The sequence below is a fragment of the Anas platyrhynchos genome, chromosome 9 (genome assembly GCF_047663525.1).
Source record: "Anas platyrhynchos isolate ZD024472 breed Pekin duck chromosome 9, IASCAAS_PekinDuck_T2T, whole genome shotgun sequence".
In the NCBI taxonomy this organism is placed as follows: domain Eukaryota; kingdom Metazoa; phylum Chordata; class Aves; order Anseriformes; family Anatidae; genus Anas; species Anas platyrhynchos.
The window spans coordinates 1,432,043-1,449,548 of NC_092595.1; the positions used below are offsets into that span (position 1 = coordinate 1,432,043).

Sequence of the window (17,506 nt, forward strand, 5' to 3'; positions counted from 1 at the left end):
GAGGAGCAGTCTGTGAGGAGCTGGGTGGAGCTCGGAGCAAGCTTTGGTGCTTTCCAAATGGGAATGGGGCTGGAAATGCGCAGCCAGCTCTGTGCTGGGAGGGCTGTGAGGTGGAGTTACACCACAACCCTGACCCTGAGCCCCAGATCATGTCCCCTGCCAGGAACAGCACATCCCTGGCTGGAGCAGGCAGCTGCAGCTGCATAACCCTAACTTTTTTAGGGTTACGCTGTGTGCAGGGGGAGACGGCATCGCCTGTGCCAGCACCGTGCACACAGCGGGTTTTGTTACCTGGGGGTCTGTCAGTGTTCTCCTTATAAAAAGTATCGGGTCGGCGCCTGCCCCAAACATATTGTGAGCCTGGGGCTGTCTGAGCACAGCTGGGGCCCCGATAAGTCAGGGTTTGGGGGTTCTGTCCTGTTCTTTCTTTTGGATTTAAATAATTCATTACCAGCAGCAAAAAAAAAAAAAAAAAAAAAGCGCAGTAATTGTTCGCTGCGCTCCGCAGCGGAAGGTAAAGAGCTGGTCCCCAAATTATACCTTGATCTGGCAAAAAAATTGCACAGATCCGGCTGTGATGTGAAGGTTAAAGCAGGAGGGTATAATTAGCAGGGCATTTCGTGCTGCCGCGCCAGCTTCACGTTAGGGTAGGGGTTCGCCTGCGGCACGTCTCCCGGCCTCCCGGCTAATTATCTTGTCTGCAGCCCCGATCTGCGGGGGGGGCCAGAACAGCCCAGGGCGGCAGGGGGACGGCGAGGTGGGGGGTGCTGATTTTCTGGGGCTGTTTTGGGAAGTGGGAAGGGGAATGAAGAGCACACGGCTGAGTAAGGGGAGTGCCACAACCAGGGTCACTGCCAGGAGCGCTGCGTGAAGGCAGAGGAGCGGGGTCTGTGTGTGTGTTACAGCCCCTGCTTCGGCCCCAAGCAGCCTGGCGGTGCCTGAGCCAGTGGGAATCTGCTCCCCTGCAGGAAAACGGGTGCTTTTGGTGCACAGCTAGGTCTAACGTTGTTTTCTTCTTTTTTTTTCTAGAAACCTTGGGAAATCCGGACTGCGAGTTTCGTGCCTTGGCCTGGGTGAGTTTGTGCCCCGAGCCCTGCAGCTGTCCTCCCTTTCCCTTTTTCCCTTTTTCCCTTTTTCCCTTTTTCCCTTTTTCCCTTTTTCCCTTTTTCCCTTTTTCCCTTTTTCCCTTTTTCCTTTACCTTCATGCACCTCGCTGCTTCCATTCCGTACCGACCCAAGAACTGACGAATAGCTTACCAATATTTTATCCTACCAATACTTTATCCTACCAACATTTTATCAAAAAGGGCATCCCTGGGCACTGCAGGACGTGTGTGCAGTGCCAGCTGCGTGTGTAAATCCTCTGCTGCCGCCTCCCGTGGCCGAGCAGGAGCGGTGTGGGGCCACACTCACACAGGTGCTCCCTGCGGTGCCACGAAGTGCTTGGAAGTGCATTTCTTCCTCAGCGCCTTGGGAGCTGATTTTAAGCCAGAGGGGCTGTGAAAGTCACCCTGAGTTGTAAAGTCGTACAAATAAGGCCTGTTCCGGCAAGAGAAGAGCTCTTCTGGCTAAAATAGCTCCCGACTTGTGAAGGACTTCCTCGCTGGGCACAGCAGGCTTTTTTCGTCCGGGCGCTTTCACCAGGAGCAAATGTTGGGGCAGAGGGGGGGCTGCGGGAGGAAACAGCGGCAGGAGAAAATCGCCTCGCCGAGCATTTCTGTGATTGCGAGCAGGTGGGGCCGCAGCAGCAGCTAAATATATCCGAGTCTATCTGAGTCTGTCCAAGTCTATCTGAACGCATCGGGCCTCTGTCAGCGCAGCTGCGGGGCCGGGCACTGTGGAGGGCATGGGGCCAGAGCCAGGCAGTGTCCCCAGGCTGTCCCCAGGCATCCAATTTAAGCCAATCTTGCCTAAAATTCCCAGCTGTCCCTGACGGGGTGCGTGCACCCTCCTATAGGCACAGGACACAGGCACAAGGGCAGCAGTGCCGGGCGCTGCGCCCCCAGCTCGTGCCATGGGGCTCGGGGCCGTGCCGTCTCCAGCTTTCTGGAAGTTAGCCCAAAGTGGGGTTTTCAAGGGGGAAATGTAAAAAAGTCCAACCCTGGGCAAGTGGCTGGGCTGTCAAAAGGCTCCTGCAGTGATGTTTGCTCAGAAAGGCAGTGGGGCTGCAGGAAAAACTTGGGCCGTGTTCCCCAGCCCTTAGCTCAGTGAATGAGCGCTGCAGGTGGCCGGCTGATTTTCAGCAAACATCAAGACAGCAAGGTGATCCGTCCAGCTATCCCAAACCCAAACATCCCCTTCAGTGTGAAAAAGCACAGGAGAAACCTTGCTCTGTGAGCAGTTCCAGCATCCACACGGCATCGGCCTCGCAGGGAGCAGGCTGGGGGAAAATCACCCCGGTGGGAGGCTGAGCCCTGGCTCCCAGCCACGGTGCCTTTATTTTTCTGCGAGGTGACACATCTGCCGGCAGCGGAGCTATCAAGTGGTGAATTTTGCATCAGCAAATCACCCAGAAATAGTCACACCACGCGAGGCTCCGAGCTGTGATGGAAAGGGAGCCGGAGCTGGCTTCGGTGCAGAAATGCCTCTGCTGGAGCCGAGGGCGCCCAGCTGGAAAAGGTTTCCCAACGTGGGCAAGGCGAGCGGCTGTGCCTCGGAGCCGTGCCTGTGCTCCACCACAAAGCCCACACTGGAAATAATGTTGTTTTTCCAAGTCTTTTTGTTTTCTGCATTCCCACATTGCCCCCAGGTGCGAGCACACCGCTAATGGATGGCCCGACGGGAAATGGCTGTGGGTAGGGGGACAAGTAAGGATGAGGATTTTCTTTTTTTTCTCTAGTGTATTTTTCTTCCAAACTGCTCCTCTTGGCTGGGCTGTGAATCATCCTCGATCTGACAGCCGCTGCTGGAAATGCCAAGGGAGCCTTGTGTTTTCCGGGAGGGTTTCTTAAAGCACCCCGGCAGCAGCCCCCAGCCTCCTGGTGTCCCAGCAGCGCGGGCGCTTTGTGCCCTGCACGGGGCTGGGGGGCTCGGGGCACCCCTGCTGCTGCCCCCGTAAGCCTGCTGTGGTGCTCTGGGTACAGCTGGTGGCCCAGGTTTGTATACCTGGAGTGTGGGGTTTGTGATCCACGGGGTGCATAAATAACCCCTCTTCTTCTTACCTGTGCTCGGGACCTGCGTGCACATTTAGGCAAAAAAATCGCAGTGGGATAAGCAGTCTCAACACGTTTGTTGTTTTTTTTTCAGTAGAAATGCATTTTAATGTATTCCGGTAAAAATAACACTTCTGAGGCTTTAACATGGAAATTGGTCTTCATTTGGATTTTTTTTTCACTTCCTTAGAGATGCTTAATGACAAAATGAAGCCTGTTTCTGCTCGTACCGGTGCTGCATGGCACCAGAGCCCCGGCAGTGTGGGGCTGGCCCCGCGGCTCCTGCTGCACGTCCTGGGCTGGGAGCACCTCGCTTCCCTCGCAGCGGGAAGAAGGAAGCACAAAATTAGCTAAAAATACCATTTTTTTAATCCAGCAGCATTAGCTGTGGTTGGGGAAGAGCTTTGTTCCCTCAATGACATGTTTCAGCACCGGCACAACGTTTTCCAGCTGCACCACTGGTGGGTCTGAACAAAAAGTGACCTCCCTGGTAGTAACCGGTCATTTTCTGTCTTCTAGGGACATGGGTCACTTTTGGAGGCCAAATCTCTGATGAGGTAAGGAATCCTTGGTTTAAGTATAATTCATGAAGCCGAGCTAACGAGAATAGTTTTTTTAATGAATTTGTGGCCAGCAAAATAACAGGAGCCTGATTTGGTAACAGCAAATGGCAGAGTCGGTACGCAAAGGAATACAAATCCTGGCTTCTGCTACAAAAACCCTAATGAATGTGACATTTCCAGAGATGAGCTGTAATAAAAACATCTACCCCTTGTAACTAGCTTTTCCCTGCTGCTGGGAGTGACATTTCCGTGCGTGCCGTTGGCAGCGGCACCGCTCCTGGAGCAGGACTGGGAAACTTCTATTTTTGCAGAGCGTGTGTAATCCGCAGCAGCCATAAACACCAGGAGCGCAGCATCTCCCGGAGAGCTGCCCGGCGATTTTAGCTCGTTTTATTTCTCTTTCTCTCCAAAATAAGAGGAAACAAACGGAAACGTGCTCGGGTGTCCTCCCCACGGCAGATGGCTCTCAGCCTCTGCTCGTGCTCCTGCCCGCGTGCTGCAGAGCACGTGGCCCTCGCTGCCTGCCAGGTACACTGGCAACGCTGTTCATCAAAAAAAAAGGCAAACCTTCCAGCAGCCTGCCTCGTAGTACTGCAGCAGAAAATCCCAAAATAACTTTTGCAGCAGGGAAGAGGCCCAGGATTCTGATTTCAAACCTTTTTTCTTTCTAAGCGACCTGACCTCTGCGGGTATTTCTGCTTGCCGCAGATCGCTGGGCTGAGTTTATTCCTGTTCCTCAGTACTGCAGGCTGAAGCAAAAAGAGTTGTTTCAATGACAAATTTGGCTCGCTTGCTCTCCTTGCTTAGAATTAGCCAATGCGTGGCAAAAAGACGGCTTTAAACGCATTTCTGCACTAAACCCCATACATCCGCAGAGCGGTTTCTGCAGCCCCATTAAATCGTTGGCTGCTTTCCTGTCAGCAAGCGCAGGACTTCCCTCTGGGAAGAGATTAATTCCTCCCAAGACGGATCCGAGGGAAGGATCCGAGGGATGAATCCTGTGCAGGACGGCGCGGTGGCACTGGTGCCGCTTCCTGCGCCAGCGAGGGGCGAAACACCCAGCACAGGGGCTGGCGGGGCTGCGAGCAGTGCCCGTGCCCAGCCCCATGTCCCTGCCTGCAGGTGGCCGAGCAGCTGATGACCATCGCCTACGAGAGCGGCGTCAACCTCTTCGACACGGCCGAGGTGTACGCGGCGGGCAAGTGAGTGCCCGGCTCTGCCGGGGTGCCCTGTGCCTCCGGCCGTGGCTCTGCTTGGGAAATCCCCTTGAAAAAATGCTATTTTTGGAGCACTCTTAACAAATGACCCCGTGCCCAGCTGAGATGTGTGACTGGGGCTGCCGTGAGCGCTCGCTCTCGGCGCAGGGAGGGAAGTGTCCCGAATAAATGACAAATTGGTGCGTGCTGTAATGAGGATTAGCGGCCCGTGGCGGTGACCCTGTGCAACGCAGCTCCCCGAGGGAGGAGCAGCTCTGGCTGCAGCCCAGCTAATTAACAGTGCTCCTGGTGTCACTGCTGGGCCAGACAAAAAGGAAAAAAGAATCCCCCCGTAGCATACCTGGTGCTGGGTGTGGGAGGTGGAGCGGGGTGCAGGGACAGGGCACTGGCGTTGGCACAGCACCACCATGCTGGCCGGGGCGGTGATGGAGCTCTGCCTCGCTCCTCTCCTCTCTCACAGGCTCTCTCTCTCCTGCACAGGGCCGAGGTCATCCTGGGGAACATCCTCAAGAAGAAGGGCTGGAGGTACCGTACTGCCGCAGGGACCCTCGGGCACAGGGGGGATGCGCCCGGTCCTTGCACAGCCGGGGCTGTGCGGGGCTTGGGAGCGAGCTCAGGGGGGCAGCTCCGGAGCCAGATCTTGTAACCACTCAACAAAAACGCTCTGTGCTTTTTGGGCATGCGTGTCAGCTCCACAGAGCTGCTGTGGTTGACCCAAAATGCTGCTTTGGGTGGGTCAGGACACCTGCAGGATGCCCAGAACCCGCAGTGCTGCCCCGACCGTCGCACAGGGCCACCCGTCTGTGCACAGCAGTTCCCTCCCCAGCTCATTTTCCTCATTCCCATGCACGGTACCTGGAGACAGATGATGTGTGTGTCGGGGCTGTGTGCGTACAGCAAGCTGGGAATTAGGAATGCAAAGCTGTGATGGGCCTTCATCCTGGGCAGCCTGGCAGGAGATGATACCTCATGTAAATGAAGCGCATTAGCATACGTTGTGTCTTTTTAAGGGCATTTACATAATCTTTAAGGATTTGTGTGCCAGAGCCAGCCTGCAACCGCGGAGCAGCCCCAGCGGTGTTCTCCCAAAATCCGTGCCCCCGTTCCAGGGGCGATCGCTCGGTGTGAAGCGTCCTGCGGAAGAGAGAAGTCACGTCTAGCAAAGCAGCAGATAAATTCTGTTACACACCTACAATTATGCAGCAAAGCAGTTTGTGAATGATAGATATTTGGTTTAATATCACATTGGGGTGTAGAGATTAATTTGGCAAATGCATCATTCCTGGGGCTTCGTACCTGAGGGCACCCCCGCGCTCAGGATCCGTGCCGCGTGCCCTGGGCGGATGGGCAGGAAGCTTTGCGGGCAGCTGCGGGGGTTTGCTGTGATGATTTTAGTTAACAAGAACAGTTTTTCTTTTCTGCTCCTAGGCGGTCCAGTCTGGTCATCACAACCAAGCTGTACTGGGGTGGAAAGTAAGTTCGGAGCTGCCCGCTTGCTGTGCTCGTGGCCGGGTTTTTGGGAGCTGGCGCTGGGCAGGGGGATTTGGGAAGGTTATCCCTGCTGTTAGTTTGTGACCGAGTGTCTGGGTGGTTGTCATCAGAGATAACGCACAAGTGATTAAATTCATCTTCCCCCTTACGCTGAGGTTCATTTCGCTGCCTGGCAGCCGAGGCGCAGCGCCGCTCCCTGCTTCCCACCGCAGGGCTGGGAAACGGGGATTTTCGGCACCCGTCCCACCTGGCTGCATCGCTGCTCTGCAGGCCGATGCTGTCACCTCATTTGGGGGCATTTCAAGTGTTGCTTCCTGCTGGTGGCTGCTGCCTCAGCCCCCTAACCGCGTGTCCCCGCTTTGCCTTTGCAGGGCTGAAACGGAGAGGGGGCTCTCGCGGAAGCACATCATCGAAGGTGGGTGCTGGGTTTCACTGTCGGGACGGGTTTGGGCTCCCCACAGCTCCCCACGGGGTGTGTGCATGGCACGGCGTTGTACAGGCAGGGCACAAACCGAGCAATGCCTGCAAAAAGAGACACTTCTGTCGTGGGAAGGCTGCGCAGCGTCAGCTGTGACCTTGTTACGGTGCCAGCAGCCTCCCGGGGGGCTGCTCCTGCCCCGTCCCAGCAGCACGGGCTGGCTGCCCCATGCTGGGGGTGTGCAGGGGGGGAAGAGGCGCACAGAGCCGTGGGGAGGGCTGGTGGTGGCTGCACGGGGCACGAGGGAGCATCAGGCTGGGCACCTGTGCTTCACGGCACCGCGGCACGGCTCGCAGCAGCCGCCTCGCTGCTGCCTGACCCACTTCTGCCTGCTGGCACGGAGCAGCGTGGGAGGCACTCGAGGCTCCCCTGGAGCCGTGCACGAGCTGCCAAAGCTCCCCAAACCCCGCTGTGGTGTGCTGGGGTCAGGCCGAGCCCTCCCTGCTGCCCCTGGCCCCCTGACTTGTGGGATAAACCCACATCATTTCCCCGGGGCTGTTGCTCAAGGCAGCTCTAGGCAGCTCTCCGTGGTAAGGAGGTGCTGGGGAAAGGTTTCTGGCCCCGTTTCGTTCAGTGCCCCCGTGAACGAGCCCCTGGCACAGTGCCTGCACCCGGGCTGCCTGGGGGCCCGCGGCCGAGCCCAGCCACCCCCCGTTCCTGGAGGAACTGCCTCGGGAAATGACAGCAAAACCCTGGCAGCAGTCGGAATGGTTTCACAGCAAAAGTAGCAAATACCGTTAAGGTCAGTGGTAGCTGTTTTCTATAAATACCCTTGGCAAAAACAGCCGTTTGTTAATCTCAGAATTCAGAGAACGTCTTCAGACTGCTCTATTTTGGCTTGTTCTTCGTGAACATTCATTAAAAAACATTTTGTTCCTGGGAAGATTCGTAGAAAATAAGCGTTAGGAATTCTTTTTTCTCCTTCTCTCATGCACACACATCCCTACGCAGGCTCTGGATGCCGAATCCCATCAGCTGCTTGCAGGAGAGCCTGGCGGGCAGGGAGGTGAAGGGGGCAGAGCGCGCCCCCAGCAAGGCTGTTAGCAAGCAATTAGGGTTTATTTATTGTTTGAAATGGGAGGTGAACCCCCTCCCTTGGGCTGTTAGATTAGCTCTGAAACAAAACCTGGACTTGGCCCCTGAGAGCTGCGGGCACTCCTGGTGCAGGTTTCTTCCCATCCGAATCTCAGCGTAATTAAATAAAAGCACAAATAATCACGTTGAGTCCTAATATGGCTGGTTTTTCTCTCTGCTCTGCCGTTTGTAGGATTAAAGGCTTCCCTCCAGAGGCTGCAGCTGGAGTACGTGGACGTGGTCTTCGCCAACCGGCCGGACAACAACACCCCCATGGAAGGTTAGTGGGAGCTTTAGCTGGAGGTTGTCGTGCGGCTGATCCTGGCTTACAGGCTTATGCCTCTGATGGGAGGAAATGAAAAGCAAATCTTTATTAAAAATTCAGGCGAGGCAGCTTAAATACCGAATACCTGCTTCACGATATCCTGGAGTCCTATATATTTACCCTTAAATGAAAGGAATTTGTATCTCGTAGATGGGAATTGAAATTTTCTTTAAATCCCAGCGGTGCCTCTAACATTGTTCGTTCCGTAATTTCCTTCTCCCAGTTGCTTCAGACAAAGCAGAAATGAATTTGTGTTTGCATTCAGCAGACCTCTGTGCCAAACGGCACCTGTGCACCCCTGCAGCCAGCTCTGTCCCCATCCCTGTCCCCAGCCCTGTCCCCATCCCCGGGCAGCCTGGATCTATCTGCCCGCTCCCCACGATGTGAAAACGCAGGGGGTGATCCCAGGCGGCTCCTCCGATGGGTGGTGTGAGATGAGAACTTGTTGGGGGGCCACTGCCCAGGTTTCTGGGCAGCTGGGGGGTGCAGTCCTTGTTCAGTTTGGTGAGGGGGGCATGCGTTTAGGAACGCATGAGAGCCACGGTGTCTGCTCCCTCTAATTAAGTTTCTCAACTGATAATTGCTCATTGGGTACGTGGCACGTGCCCTGGTTAGCCAGGAGCAGGCAGAAGGAAGAGGTGCAGGCAGCAGGGCTGTCACGGCTGAGCCCATGGCAAACACAGCGGGGACCTGGGGGCACCCAGCTCCAGGAGGCACGAGCACCTCGGTGACCCCGGGAGCGCTGCGTTCCCCTGGCCCTGACCCCGTGCCAGCAGGAAAGTGCCCGGGACCCCAAAGGCAGCACAGATCTGCAGTGGCTGCTGTGTCTCGGGGGCAGGAGCACCTCTGAGCTCCTCCAGCTGTGGACGTGCCGCCCATGCACGCGCAGCACAGCCGAGCTCGGGCCCCCACAGCTCTTCGGCAGCTCCGGGCACTGCTGGCGGTGCTGCAGCCTGGCAGCAGTGAGTAAAGCTCGGTGAGACTTGGAGCAGGGTGAGGGAAGGGACGTTTTTATTATGAATGGCGCGGCGTTGATTCTTTCTATGTACTTGGTGCTTTTTTTATGGTTCACCTACTAAGCCACTTCCATCCCGGAGCATCTGTTGAGCCATCTGTCGGTTCGGCAATATCTGGCACGCACAGCAAGTGTTAAGCTACCTTCACAAGGCAGAATCCCCGCCGTGCTCGGTGTCCTTAAGTGGCCATGCATTTCCCAGGAGTAAATAGCTGCTTCCCGACCCCTGCAGCCCCCCGTGTCCCGTGTGTGCAGCGCTGCTGGACGAGCACCTGCAGGGCGCAGGGCCCCAGCCGGGCAGTGAGCGCAGCGCCAGGGGCAGGGGTAAGGGTAAGGGCAGGGACAGGGACAGGGACAGGGACAGGGACAGGGACAGGGACAGGGACAGGGACAGGGCAGTATCACCCCCAGAGCACACCCAGGGAACCCGCTGCCCACCGGAGGGGATGGATGGAAGCTGCCCAGATGGGTCCCAGCCCCGGGCACTGCAGCTCGCTGGGCTGCTGAGCGCCAGGCAGGCGTCCTTTGGCTTGGGGAGGCTTGACTGAAGTCCAGACACGCTCAAACTCCTGGCGAAAGAGCTGCTGCTTTTCTTTTCCCTCTCGTGATGAGTCTTGTCGGCTCTGGGCAGTAAAAAAAAAATGGAAAAAAAATGGAAAAACGTCCCCTTAGTGCTAAAAGGAGATATCCACAGTCTGCTCAGACGGGCGCTTCTGCTCCTGACCCTTCACGCTTCGTTGCTCCGGCTGCAGATGCGATCCCATGGCCGTGCCAGCAGATGCTCCTCTTTGCCCCAAGCGATGCTTCCAGCCGAGCAGAGCCGAGCTGGGGCTGGGGCTGGGGCAGGGGGGGCCCAGCCCACGGCCCCGCAGATGTGCCAGGAGGGGCCCGGAGCAGCTCCCAGGCTGACACCGCGCTGCTGGAGGCCGCCTGCTGGGGCTCAGAGCAGGAATTTAGAAGCAGCCTCTCCCCTAACGTGCTGTCAGTTCTGCCATCCTGCGAGCAGACCGAGCGGCTGCTGCTCACAAACCGTCCCAGAGGCGTACCCAAGGGTGCAGGATCTGGTAAACAAGAGTATAAATATATATGTTTCTGAGCTGACTCCGGTTCTTCTGGCAGGGAGCAGAGGTGGGGGAAATGAAAACAACCCTGGACCAAAATGCATAAAAGGAGCATGAGAAAATGTTTATAAAATTCCTAAATGATCATATGGCAAAAATAGGAAACCCAAAGCAGTGAGAAGCGGGTGCTGCAGGGGGAGGGAGGCATTCCCCTACAGGATCACCCTGCTGAAACCCTGCGGCATCGCCCTACAGCCTCACCCCACAGCCCTTTTTTTCTTTAAAAAAAATAATAATAATAAAAAAAAGAACAATATCTGGCATCTGAACTCTCCTCCTCCCTGGGGGAAGGAGCCCTCAGGTGATGTTTCCGAGGCCAGCTGCCCGTGCAGGAGGCACGCTGCCTGTTAGAGCTGCTTGGCGCTGCCTCCGGGAGAAATCTCACAATAACCTCCGGATTGGCAGTGTGAACTACCCTCTGCCAAGCTTTTTTTTTTTTTCCTTCTCTTTTTTTCCCCCATAAATAGGCCGAGCATCCTCATGTACACAAGGCAGCTTATCTCCTCCTTGGTAGCGATGCCCAGCACCGTGCCCGAGGAGCCCCAGCTGCTACCTCTGGCTTTAACACCCGGACCCAGGGCAGGCTCCTGTGTGCAGCTGGGTGCTGAGCGGGGCCGAGCAACCTCCCCTGGGTCAGGATCTCAGGGATTAGCTCCCCCTTTCTTGCAGCTTTCCCTCCTTGCAGCTTTCCCTGGAGCAGCGTGCTGCAGTCTGGCAGCGCCCGCCGAGCGTGAGGAGCCTCGTGCGTAACGGGGAGGGCGATGGGGATCGTTTCCTTCTGCTTCCCGGCTCCCACTTGGCTTATTTCTGTCAATCTGAACGATGCCTGCTCGCATCCCCTGCAAGGTTAAATATTTTTCCGTGCTGTTTTTCAAACGCTGCTTTGTCGCTGGGAGGATCCCAGACAGATCCCAGCCTCCTGGGTGTGCGGGCTGCCTTGGCAGACAGAAGGCAAGCGGAGGAGCTGCGAGATTTTCTCTTGTGACAAGGGTGGGAAATGAGCAGGGAACAAAAGGAGGCCCCGGCCCTGTGCTGCGGGCACCTCTGGGTGCCTGGTGTGGGGCTGGAGCAGCTCTTTGAGTTTATTTCCCGACTGTGCTGCCCTCTCGTGTTACATTTTGGAGGGGATATTATTATGGAATAATAATAATCAGACAATAGCCAGCTGGTAAAAGTTTGCAAACAACCTGGGGACAGAACGTTTTATTTTTACGCTGTTCATGGTTTTTTTTTCCTCCTTGCTCGAGCAGGAGAGCATGGACAGGCAGTGTGGTGTGGGAAGCCCCATAACTGGTGTCTTGGGGTGAGTTTGGTGCTCTGCAGAGTTCTCATATTTATTTGTTTTTTTTCCTGCAGAAATCGTCCGAGCCATGACGCACGTAATAAACCAGGGCATGGCCATGTACTGGGGGACGTCGCGCTGGAGCGCCATGGAGATCATGGTAAGGGAACGTCCCCAGTGCTGGCACCCCCGTGCTCGAGGGGGCCGCTCTGGGGGTGGCGTGTTCGGATACATCCTGAGAGAGCCTCTCAGCGAGTGCCGTGCTTTCTGCTGGTTTCTCTCCTCCAGGAAGCCTACTCCGTGGCCAGGCAGTTCAACATGATACCGCCCGTGTGCGAGCAAGCCGAGTACCACCTCTTCCAGCGAGAGAAGGTGGAGGTTCAGCTGCCGGAATTGTACCACAAAATCGGTAAAGTCTGGGGCCGTGCATTGCATCTATTCCGTTTTGAGAGAGAAATAAAGAAGGGTCGGAGCAGAGGCTCCCGAGGGGAGCACAGCCCTGCTGCGGGTGGAAAGCGAGAGCCAGGTGCCTCGCTGACAGCCTAAAGGAAACCTGGCTGAGTGCCTCTGCTTCTGCCCGCTGAGACCCTGCAGACACGGAGCGGTCCGTGCAGGTGTCACGGTAAGGCTTTGGATGAGCACCGAGGGCACCCCGTGAAAATACCAAAAAGCAAACCCCTGTCTGCCAGGAAAATGCTCTCGACACCCTTAAAGGGACTGAAGAGCACGGGCAGCTGCCACACAAATAAGCAGGTGTTGTTTGCTCTTTGCTCAGAGTCCCCTTTGTGCCCCAGCTCTGCGCTCTCCGGTGCCCTAACAGCTCTGCCCTCTCCGCAGGGGTGGGCGCGATGACGTGGTCTCCCCTGGCCTGCGGGATCATCTCAGGGAAATACGGCAACGGGGTCCCCGAAAGCTCCAGGGCGGCTCTGAAGGTATTTTTTCACCTGGCTCCAGTGCTGCTGTTGTCAGGGCTGGCAAATGCCAAGGAAAGGCAGCCCTGTGGCTGCCCGGCACGGACGGGCTCGGTTCCTCTGGCCCCTGGGCTGGCAGCAGGTCGGGGCTGGCCACGGGTTCAGCTCCTACTTGTGGGCATCGGGGTGCTCTTGGCCAGCTCCTGAAGCTGTGCTGCTCCTGTAGCACATCTCCCTTAGGTGGCTGACTTCATTCTCAGGGCTGGAGAACACCTACTTGGAAGTCTCAGCACATCAGCTGAAAGGAAAGGCGCAGTCTGCGCTGACTTGCTAACAAGCATCACGATTTTGAAACGTGACATTTCATTGCATTTGTGTTTTTTTTTTTTTTTTTTTTCCAAACAAAGTACACCTTTCAAAACAAAATACACAATATTTGCTACAAACTAGCTGAGAAGGCATCATTTCCCAGAGGGAGCTGAATTGAATCAGTGAATCGGAATTGAATTTCAAGTCTGGAGCTGGGAGAACCGAAATCTCAGCCTCTTCTAATTAATTTTCTAATCTCCAACGTTAGCAGTAAGCCTTGAACAAGATCAGATGTTCTCTCACTTGTTTGCTGGGAGGAAGTGGGGTGTCAAAAACCTTCTGCGGTTGAGCAATATCTCACCTTTTTCCAATTGCAATTGGCTCCAGCGGCCCAAAAATAAAACTGGGGGGTTCCCAATTCCAGGCTGAGCCCATCAGTGGCATGCAGCCCGAGCAGTTCGGACGTGGGCTGCCAAGGGAGACGTCCTGCACCCTGCCATGGCTGCTTCAGGTAGCAGCACAGCACCACGTTGCTCAGCCCCCAGTTGGACATGATTTTTAGAGGTGCTGATAATTGCCCTTCCTTTTCCACTTCGGTCGATTAAAACTGACACCTGGCTGCGATGTGGTTTCCTTCCAGTGCTACCAGTGGCTGAAAGAAAAAATCATAAGCGAAGAGGGAAGAAAGCAGCAAACGAAGCTGAAGGACCTCTCGCCCATCGCGGAGCGTCTGGGCTGCACACTACCTCAGCTGGCAGTCGGTAAGCGGGGGCGCGGGGGCTGTGGTGGCGCCGTGCCTCTCCCTGCTCTTGTCAGGAAAAAAGGCCCAGGGGAGAAGGTGCGAGGGGCAGACCTTCCTTGGATCGAGTAGTCCCGGATTACTCGGCTCACAGAATTGTGTGGCTGACCGAGGAATGGGAAAAGAGCAGTCTGTGAGGTGGTGACCGGTGCAGGCGCGGTGGGTCAGGCATCCCCAGCTCTCCTTCCGTGGGATGGGGAATTGCAGCCCGACAGAACGAAAGCCAGCACTGGTAAAAATGGAAAAAGGAAGCATCGAGACGATGCGTGACTATCCTGCCGGATTGGATTAGGAATGACTCAGAGGGGACCTGGGAAGTGACAGCTTCCAAAAATACTGTTGTTATTTGTCAAATAGAGGCAGGAGTTCTGGCAGTTACCGGGATCGGCAGTAGTGCAGTGCACTGAACCCTTTGTTCCTAACCATCCTGTGACTTTGTTCCCAGCGTGGTGTCTGAGAAACGAGGGGGTGAGCTCTGTTCTTCTAGGATCTTCCAACCCGGAGCAGCTGATAGAGAACCTGGGAGCCATACAGGCAAGTGCTCGCGGCAGCTCCTGCCTGACTCCTGCCTTGCTTCAAGGCACCATGAGACTAGGCCCTCGTTTTCTTAAGGGTTTTAGTACTTTGTGTCTTGTTTCAGGCCTCTTAGAGTGCTAATTATACACGTTAATTAGGCAAAACTGCCTCACTTCACCACGACTGACACCCCAGTGCAGCGGCCGTGTCCGTGTTCAGCAGCAGGAGGGGGTGTCCGTGGGGTCCGTGGGTTGTGACGCATCTCACCTCAAGGCTTAACTGAAAGAAGCACGTGGGCTGACATCAAGACATGATTTATTCCACTAAATCTGCAGCACTCATCCTGAAAGCACGGGGCCCACACGGGCCTTCGGTAGCCTCTGTTGCTGTTCGCGGATAAGAGCTTTCTCTGATGTCCCTGCCGCCTCCGCTGCCGTCGAGCGGCCTCGTGCACGCAGAGCTTAGGACAAGCACTTCTGTGGTTGTCTCACAGCATAAACTTGCTTTATCTTTTTCCCTTAGAGGAAAACTGTTATTAGATAAATGTTGCAATACGTCCCTCACACACACGCAGCCCCAGAGGAGACGTTCTTTGATGGAATCTAGATTTAATTTTGGAAAAACCTGTGACTGTCTTTAATGGAGGCTTGATTAAACCTTGGCTTTCTTCTGCCCCCAGGTTCTTCCAAAGATGACATCGCATATTGTAAATGAAATAGATAATATTCTGGGAAATAAGCCCTACAGCAAGAAGGACTACAGATCATAATGCAATGCATGACTTACCTGGACTGCATGGTTTAATAAGTGCTCTGTACAGAAGTACAGTCCCGAGTTAATATCCGGTCATTAGAATCAGTCAGCAGCTTGCTGCTCCGTGTCTACTGTTACTGGATCCTCCGAGACGTGTGCTGTTGCTACCAATCTGCAGTGAATTTAAAAGCACAGCTGATCTCCTTTACAAGCAAGAACTTTCTTGTATTTTCTTACCTTCGACAGAATTCATTAATTTTTACTTTCCTCTTAGCACCTCATGCTTGTGCTGTGAAAAACACATGTAAAGCAAAAAATAACTTATAACCTTCAGGTACTTGGTAATTAAAGAAGGATGTACAGATATATTTTTTCAATGAAGAAAAGCCAGATACAACTTAGGTTTTAATAAAACCACATTCGGGAATTCTCAGCTATAAAGTTTCTTCAGTTAGGTTAACAGACAGAGTGGGTGAGTTCCAATTTTCCGTTTGCTTTTTTTTTAATGCTGAGTACATGCTTTAGATTTTGTTTGTAATGGAAAAATGAACTTAAGTCAGAGAATTAGTTATGCATTGTATTGCTCAACTGCTAACTAGACAATTATTTCAGCTATGTGGTGCTCTTAAGACATACGTCGAGTAGAAGCCAGACGAGCACAGTTTGAAACCCCCCAGATGCATGTCAGGTGAATGCAAACAGCTCCTGTTTGCACAATTTTAATTCTAGATAAACTTTAACCCAAGAAATCCATGGTAAAATAGTTTTTTGCATTTTCTAGGAACCTGCCTCTACTTTTGCCTGCTTGTAGACATAGCTATTGCAAATCTCAATATTCCTGAGCTTCTGAGGACACAGATCCTTATAGATCTACGTAGTGCATAGCTGCTGAAAACTACCAGAAACAATCAGGTGTGCGTTTTGGCAGGCTACGTTTGCTTTAACTTGTTCTGGAATCGGGCATAAGTAAATGCATTGTATTTTTCAGACACGGGTAGTTCTTTTGTGAGCATTCCATCCTTCTGCAGCAGTTGATAGTAAACATTTCGCTATTAATTTGCCCACCTTCAGAGCCATGCCATGTTTTACCATGAGTTTGCTTTGTAAAGCGCGCCGATGATTTCGGTTAGTCCTTCACACTGGTACTGAGACTTTAGGGACACGGTTCCTAGAGGTACAGCTATGTACAGTATTCATGGGACCCTTCTATGCTACTCCTCTTAACTTCAGGATATCTGCGACGCGTGCGGCGCTCCCGGGGGCCACGTGGGCAGATAGGAATACTTGACTTGTTCTCTCCTGTATTTAATCCAATAAGCTGTGCTATGTGTAAATGAACTTAGCTGCTGTATATCAAGAAATGCAGTCTGACTTTGACTTCTGCTTGGACCCAATAAAAGCATTTTGTGCAACTGATTCTATCCTTGGAGCTCTGTTACCAATGGTGACACCGGTTATGATAAAGCAGGGGCTGGCGCTGAAAACAGCCGTGAATCATTCTGCAGAGAAGTTAGCCCACTACAGCAGGCAGCGGTCGTACGTAACGCTTTGGCCTGAGACCAACACCACAAGAACATCCGCGTGGCAGCTCCATGAAGCCCCACTGCATTTCAGCACCCACCCTCTCCCGTCAGACACGGGCTGGTCGGCCACAGCAAGCAGAGGGGCCGCTGAGCACCTCCCACACCGAGCGCTGTCACTGCTCAGGGCCCTCTCCCCAGGCCTGCCAGGAGCAACTCTCACCTTCCTTCTGAAAATGAAATAGGTAAGTAGCCTGAAATCTGCCTCATGGGCACTAGCCCTGGGATCAGTGGTGCAAGTCAGACCAGGAAACTACCAAAGCTGAAAAGTTGTCTATGTAGGAAAAAGAACTGTTTCCACTTCCTATGCAGAACACACAAGCAGCATACGCTATTGGGCTTGCCTTGCAGCCTCTCCTGCACTTCAGCATCTTCTTCAGTAAATTTTACATAAGCATGAATCTTATTGAAGCACAAAGATCAGCAAAGTAATTTTTAGGTTAAATCTGATTATAAGCTTTCTCTTCCTTCCTACAGATTGAAGTTTGTAACAGCAGTATCTGTGACTTCTACAATACGGCTCCATTAATAGTAGCAGTGTTTAGCATTTTAAGTAACAGCTGCCTCACTGATAGCATAGAAAAAAAAAAGGATTGCCTGATAAACCCATTACAAAAAGCCAGCTGAAGCATTTTAGTTAAGTCATGCCAGGAAAAGCTGCAGTTTTTTTTTTGATTTATGACTTCAGAAATGAATGGGAAAAAAAATCAAACAAATTCAAGAATGTTTTCCTAAGAGATGCTCTTCGGATTCTGTCCTGACTCAAAGTCATTTAAAAATGAAGAGTATTTCCAATGAAAACAATAAACACATTGACTTGCAGAAGCCTCTTCTCTAATGGAAGCAGTTGACAAGCCTATGCATGTTGCTCACCCCCAGAAATACCCACTTTCAGAAAATGACAAAGGGAATACAGGAAA

The 17,506-nt window shown here is 53.6% G+C and overlaps 1 protein-coding gene across 3 annotated transcripts in view; it reads left to right on the forward strand.

Moving 5' to 3' along the window:
* KCNAB1 (potassium voltage-gated channel subfamily A regulatory beta subunit 1) overlaps nucleotides 1-16,422 on the forward strand; it is a 38,821-nt gene extending 22,399 nt beyond the window's left edge. For all 3 annotated transcript variants that reach the window (XM_038183722.2, XM_038183723.2, XM_072042284.1), the window contains exons 2-14: nucleotides 1,030-1,073; nucleotides 3,672-3,709; nucleotides 4,838-4,917; nucleotides 5,413-5,457; nucleotides 6,361-6,405; nucleotides 6,795-6,838; nucleotides 8,169-8,255; nucleotides 11,793-11,878; nucleotides 12,007-12,127; nucleotides 12,556-12,650; nucleotides 13,579-13,699; nucleotides 14,183-14,271; nucleotides 14,933-16,422. In XM_038183722.2, coding sequence (XP_038039650.1) covers nucleotides 1,030-1,073; nucleotides 3,672-3,709; nucleotides 4,838-4,917; nucleotides 5,413-5,457; nucleotides 6,361-6,405; nucleotides 6,795-6,838; nucleotides 8,169-8,255; nucleotides 11,793-11,878; nucleotides 12,007-12,127; nucleotides 12,556-12,650; nucleotides 13,579-13,699; nucleotides 14,183-14,271; nucleotides 14,933-15,022 — 985 coding nt within the window. In that variant the 3' untranslated portion in view covers nucleotides 15,023-16,422. The remainder of the gene's footprint in view (nucleotides 1-1,029; nucleotides 1,074-3,671; nucleotides 3,710-4,837; nucleotides 4,918-5,412; nucleotides 5,458-6,360; nucleotides 6,406-6,794; nucleotides 6,839-8,168; nucleotides 8,256-11,792; nucleotides 11,879-12,006; nucleotides 12,128-12,555; nucleotides 12,651-13,578; nucleotides 13,700-14,182; nucleotides 14,272-14,932) is intronic.
* Nucleotides 16,423-17,506: the final 1,084 nt, after the last annotated feature.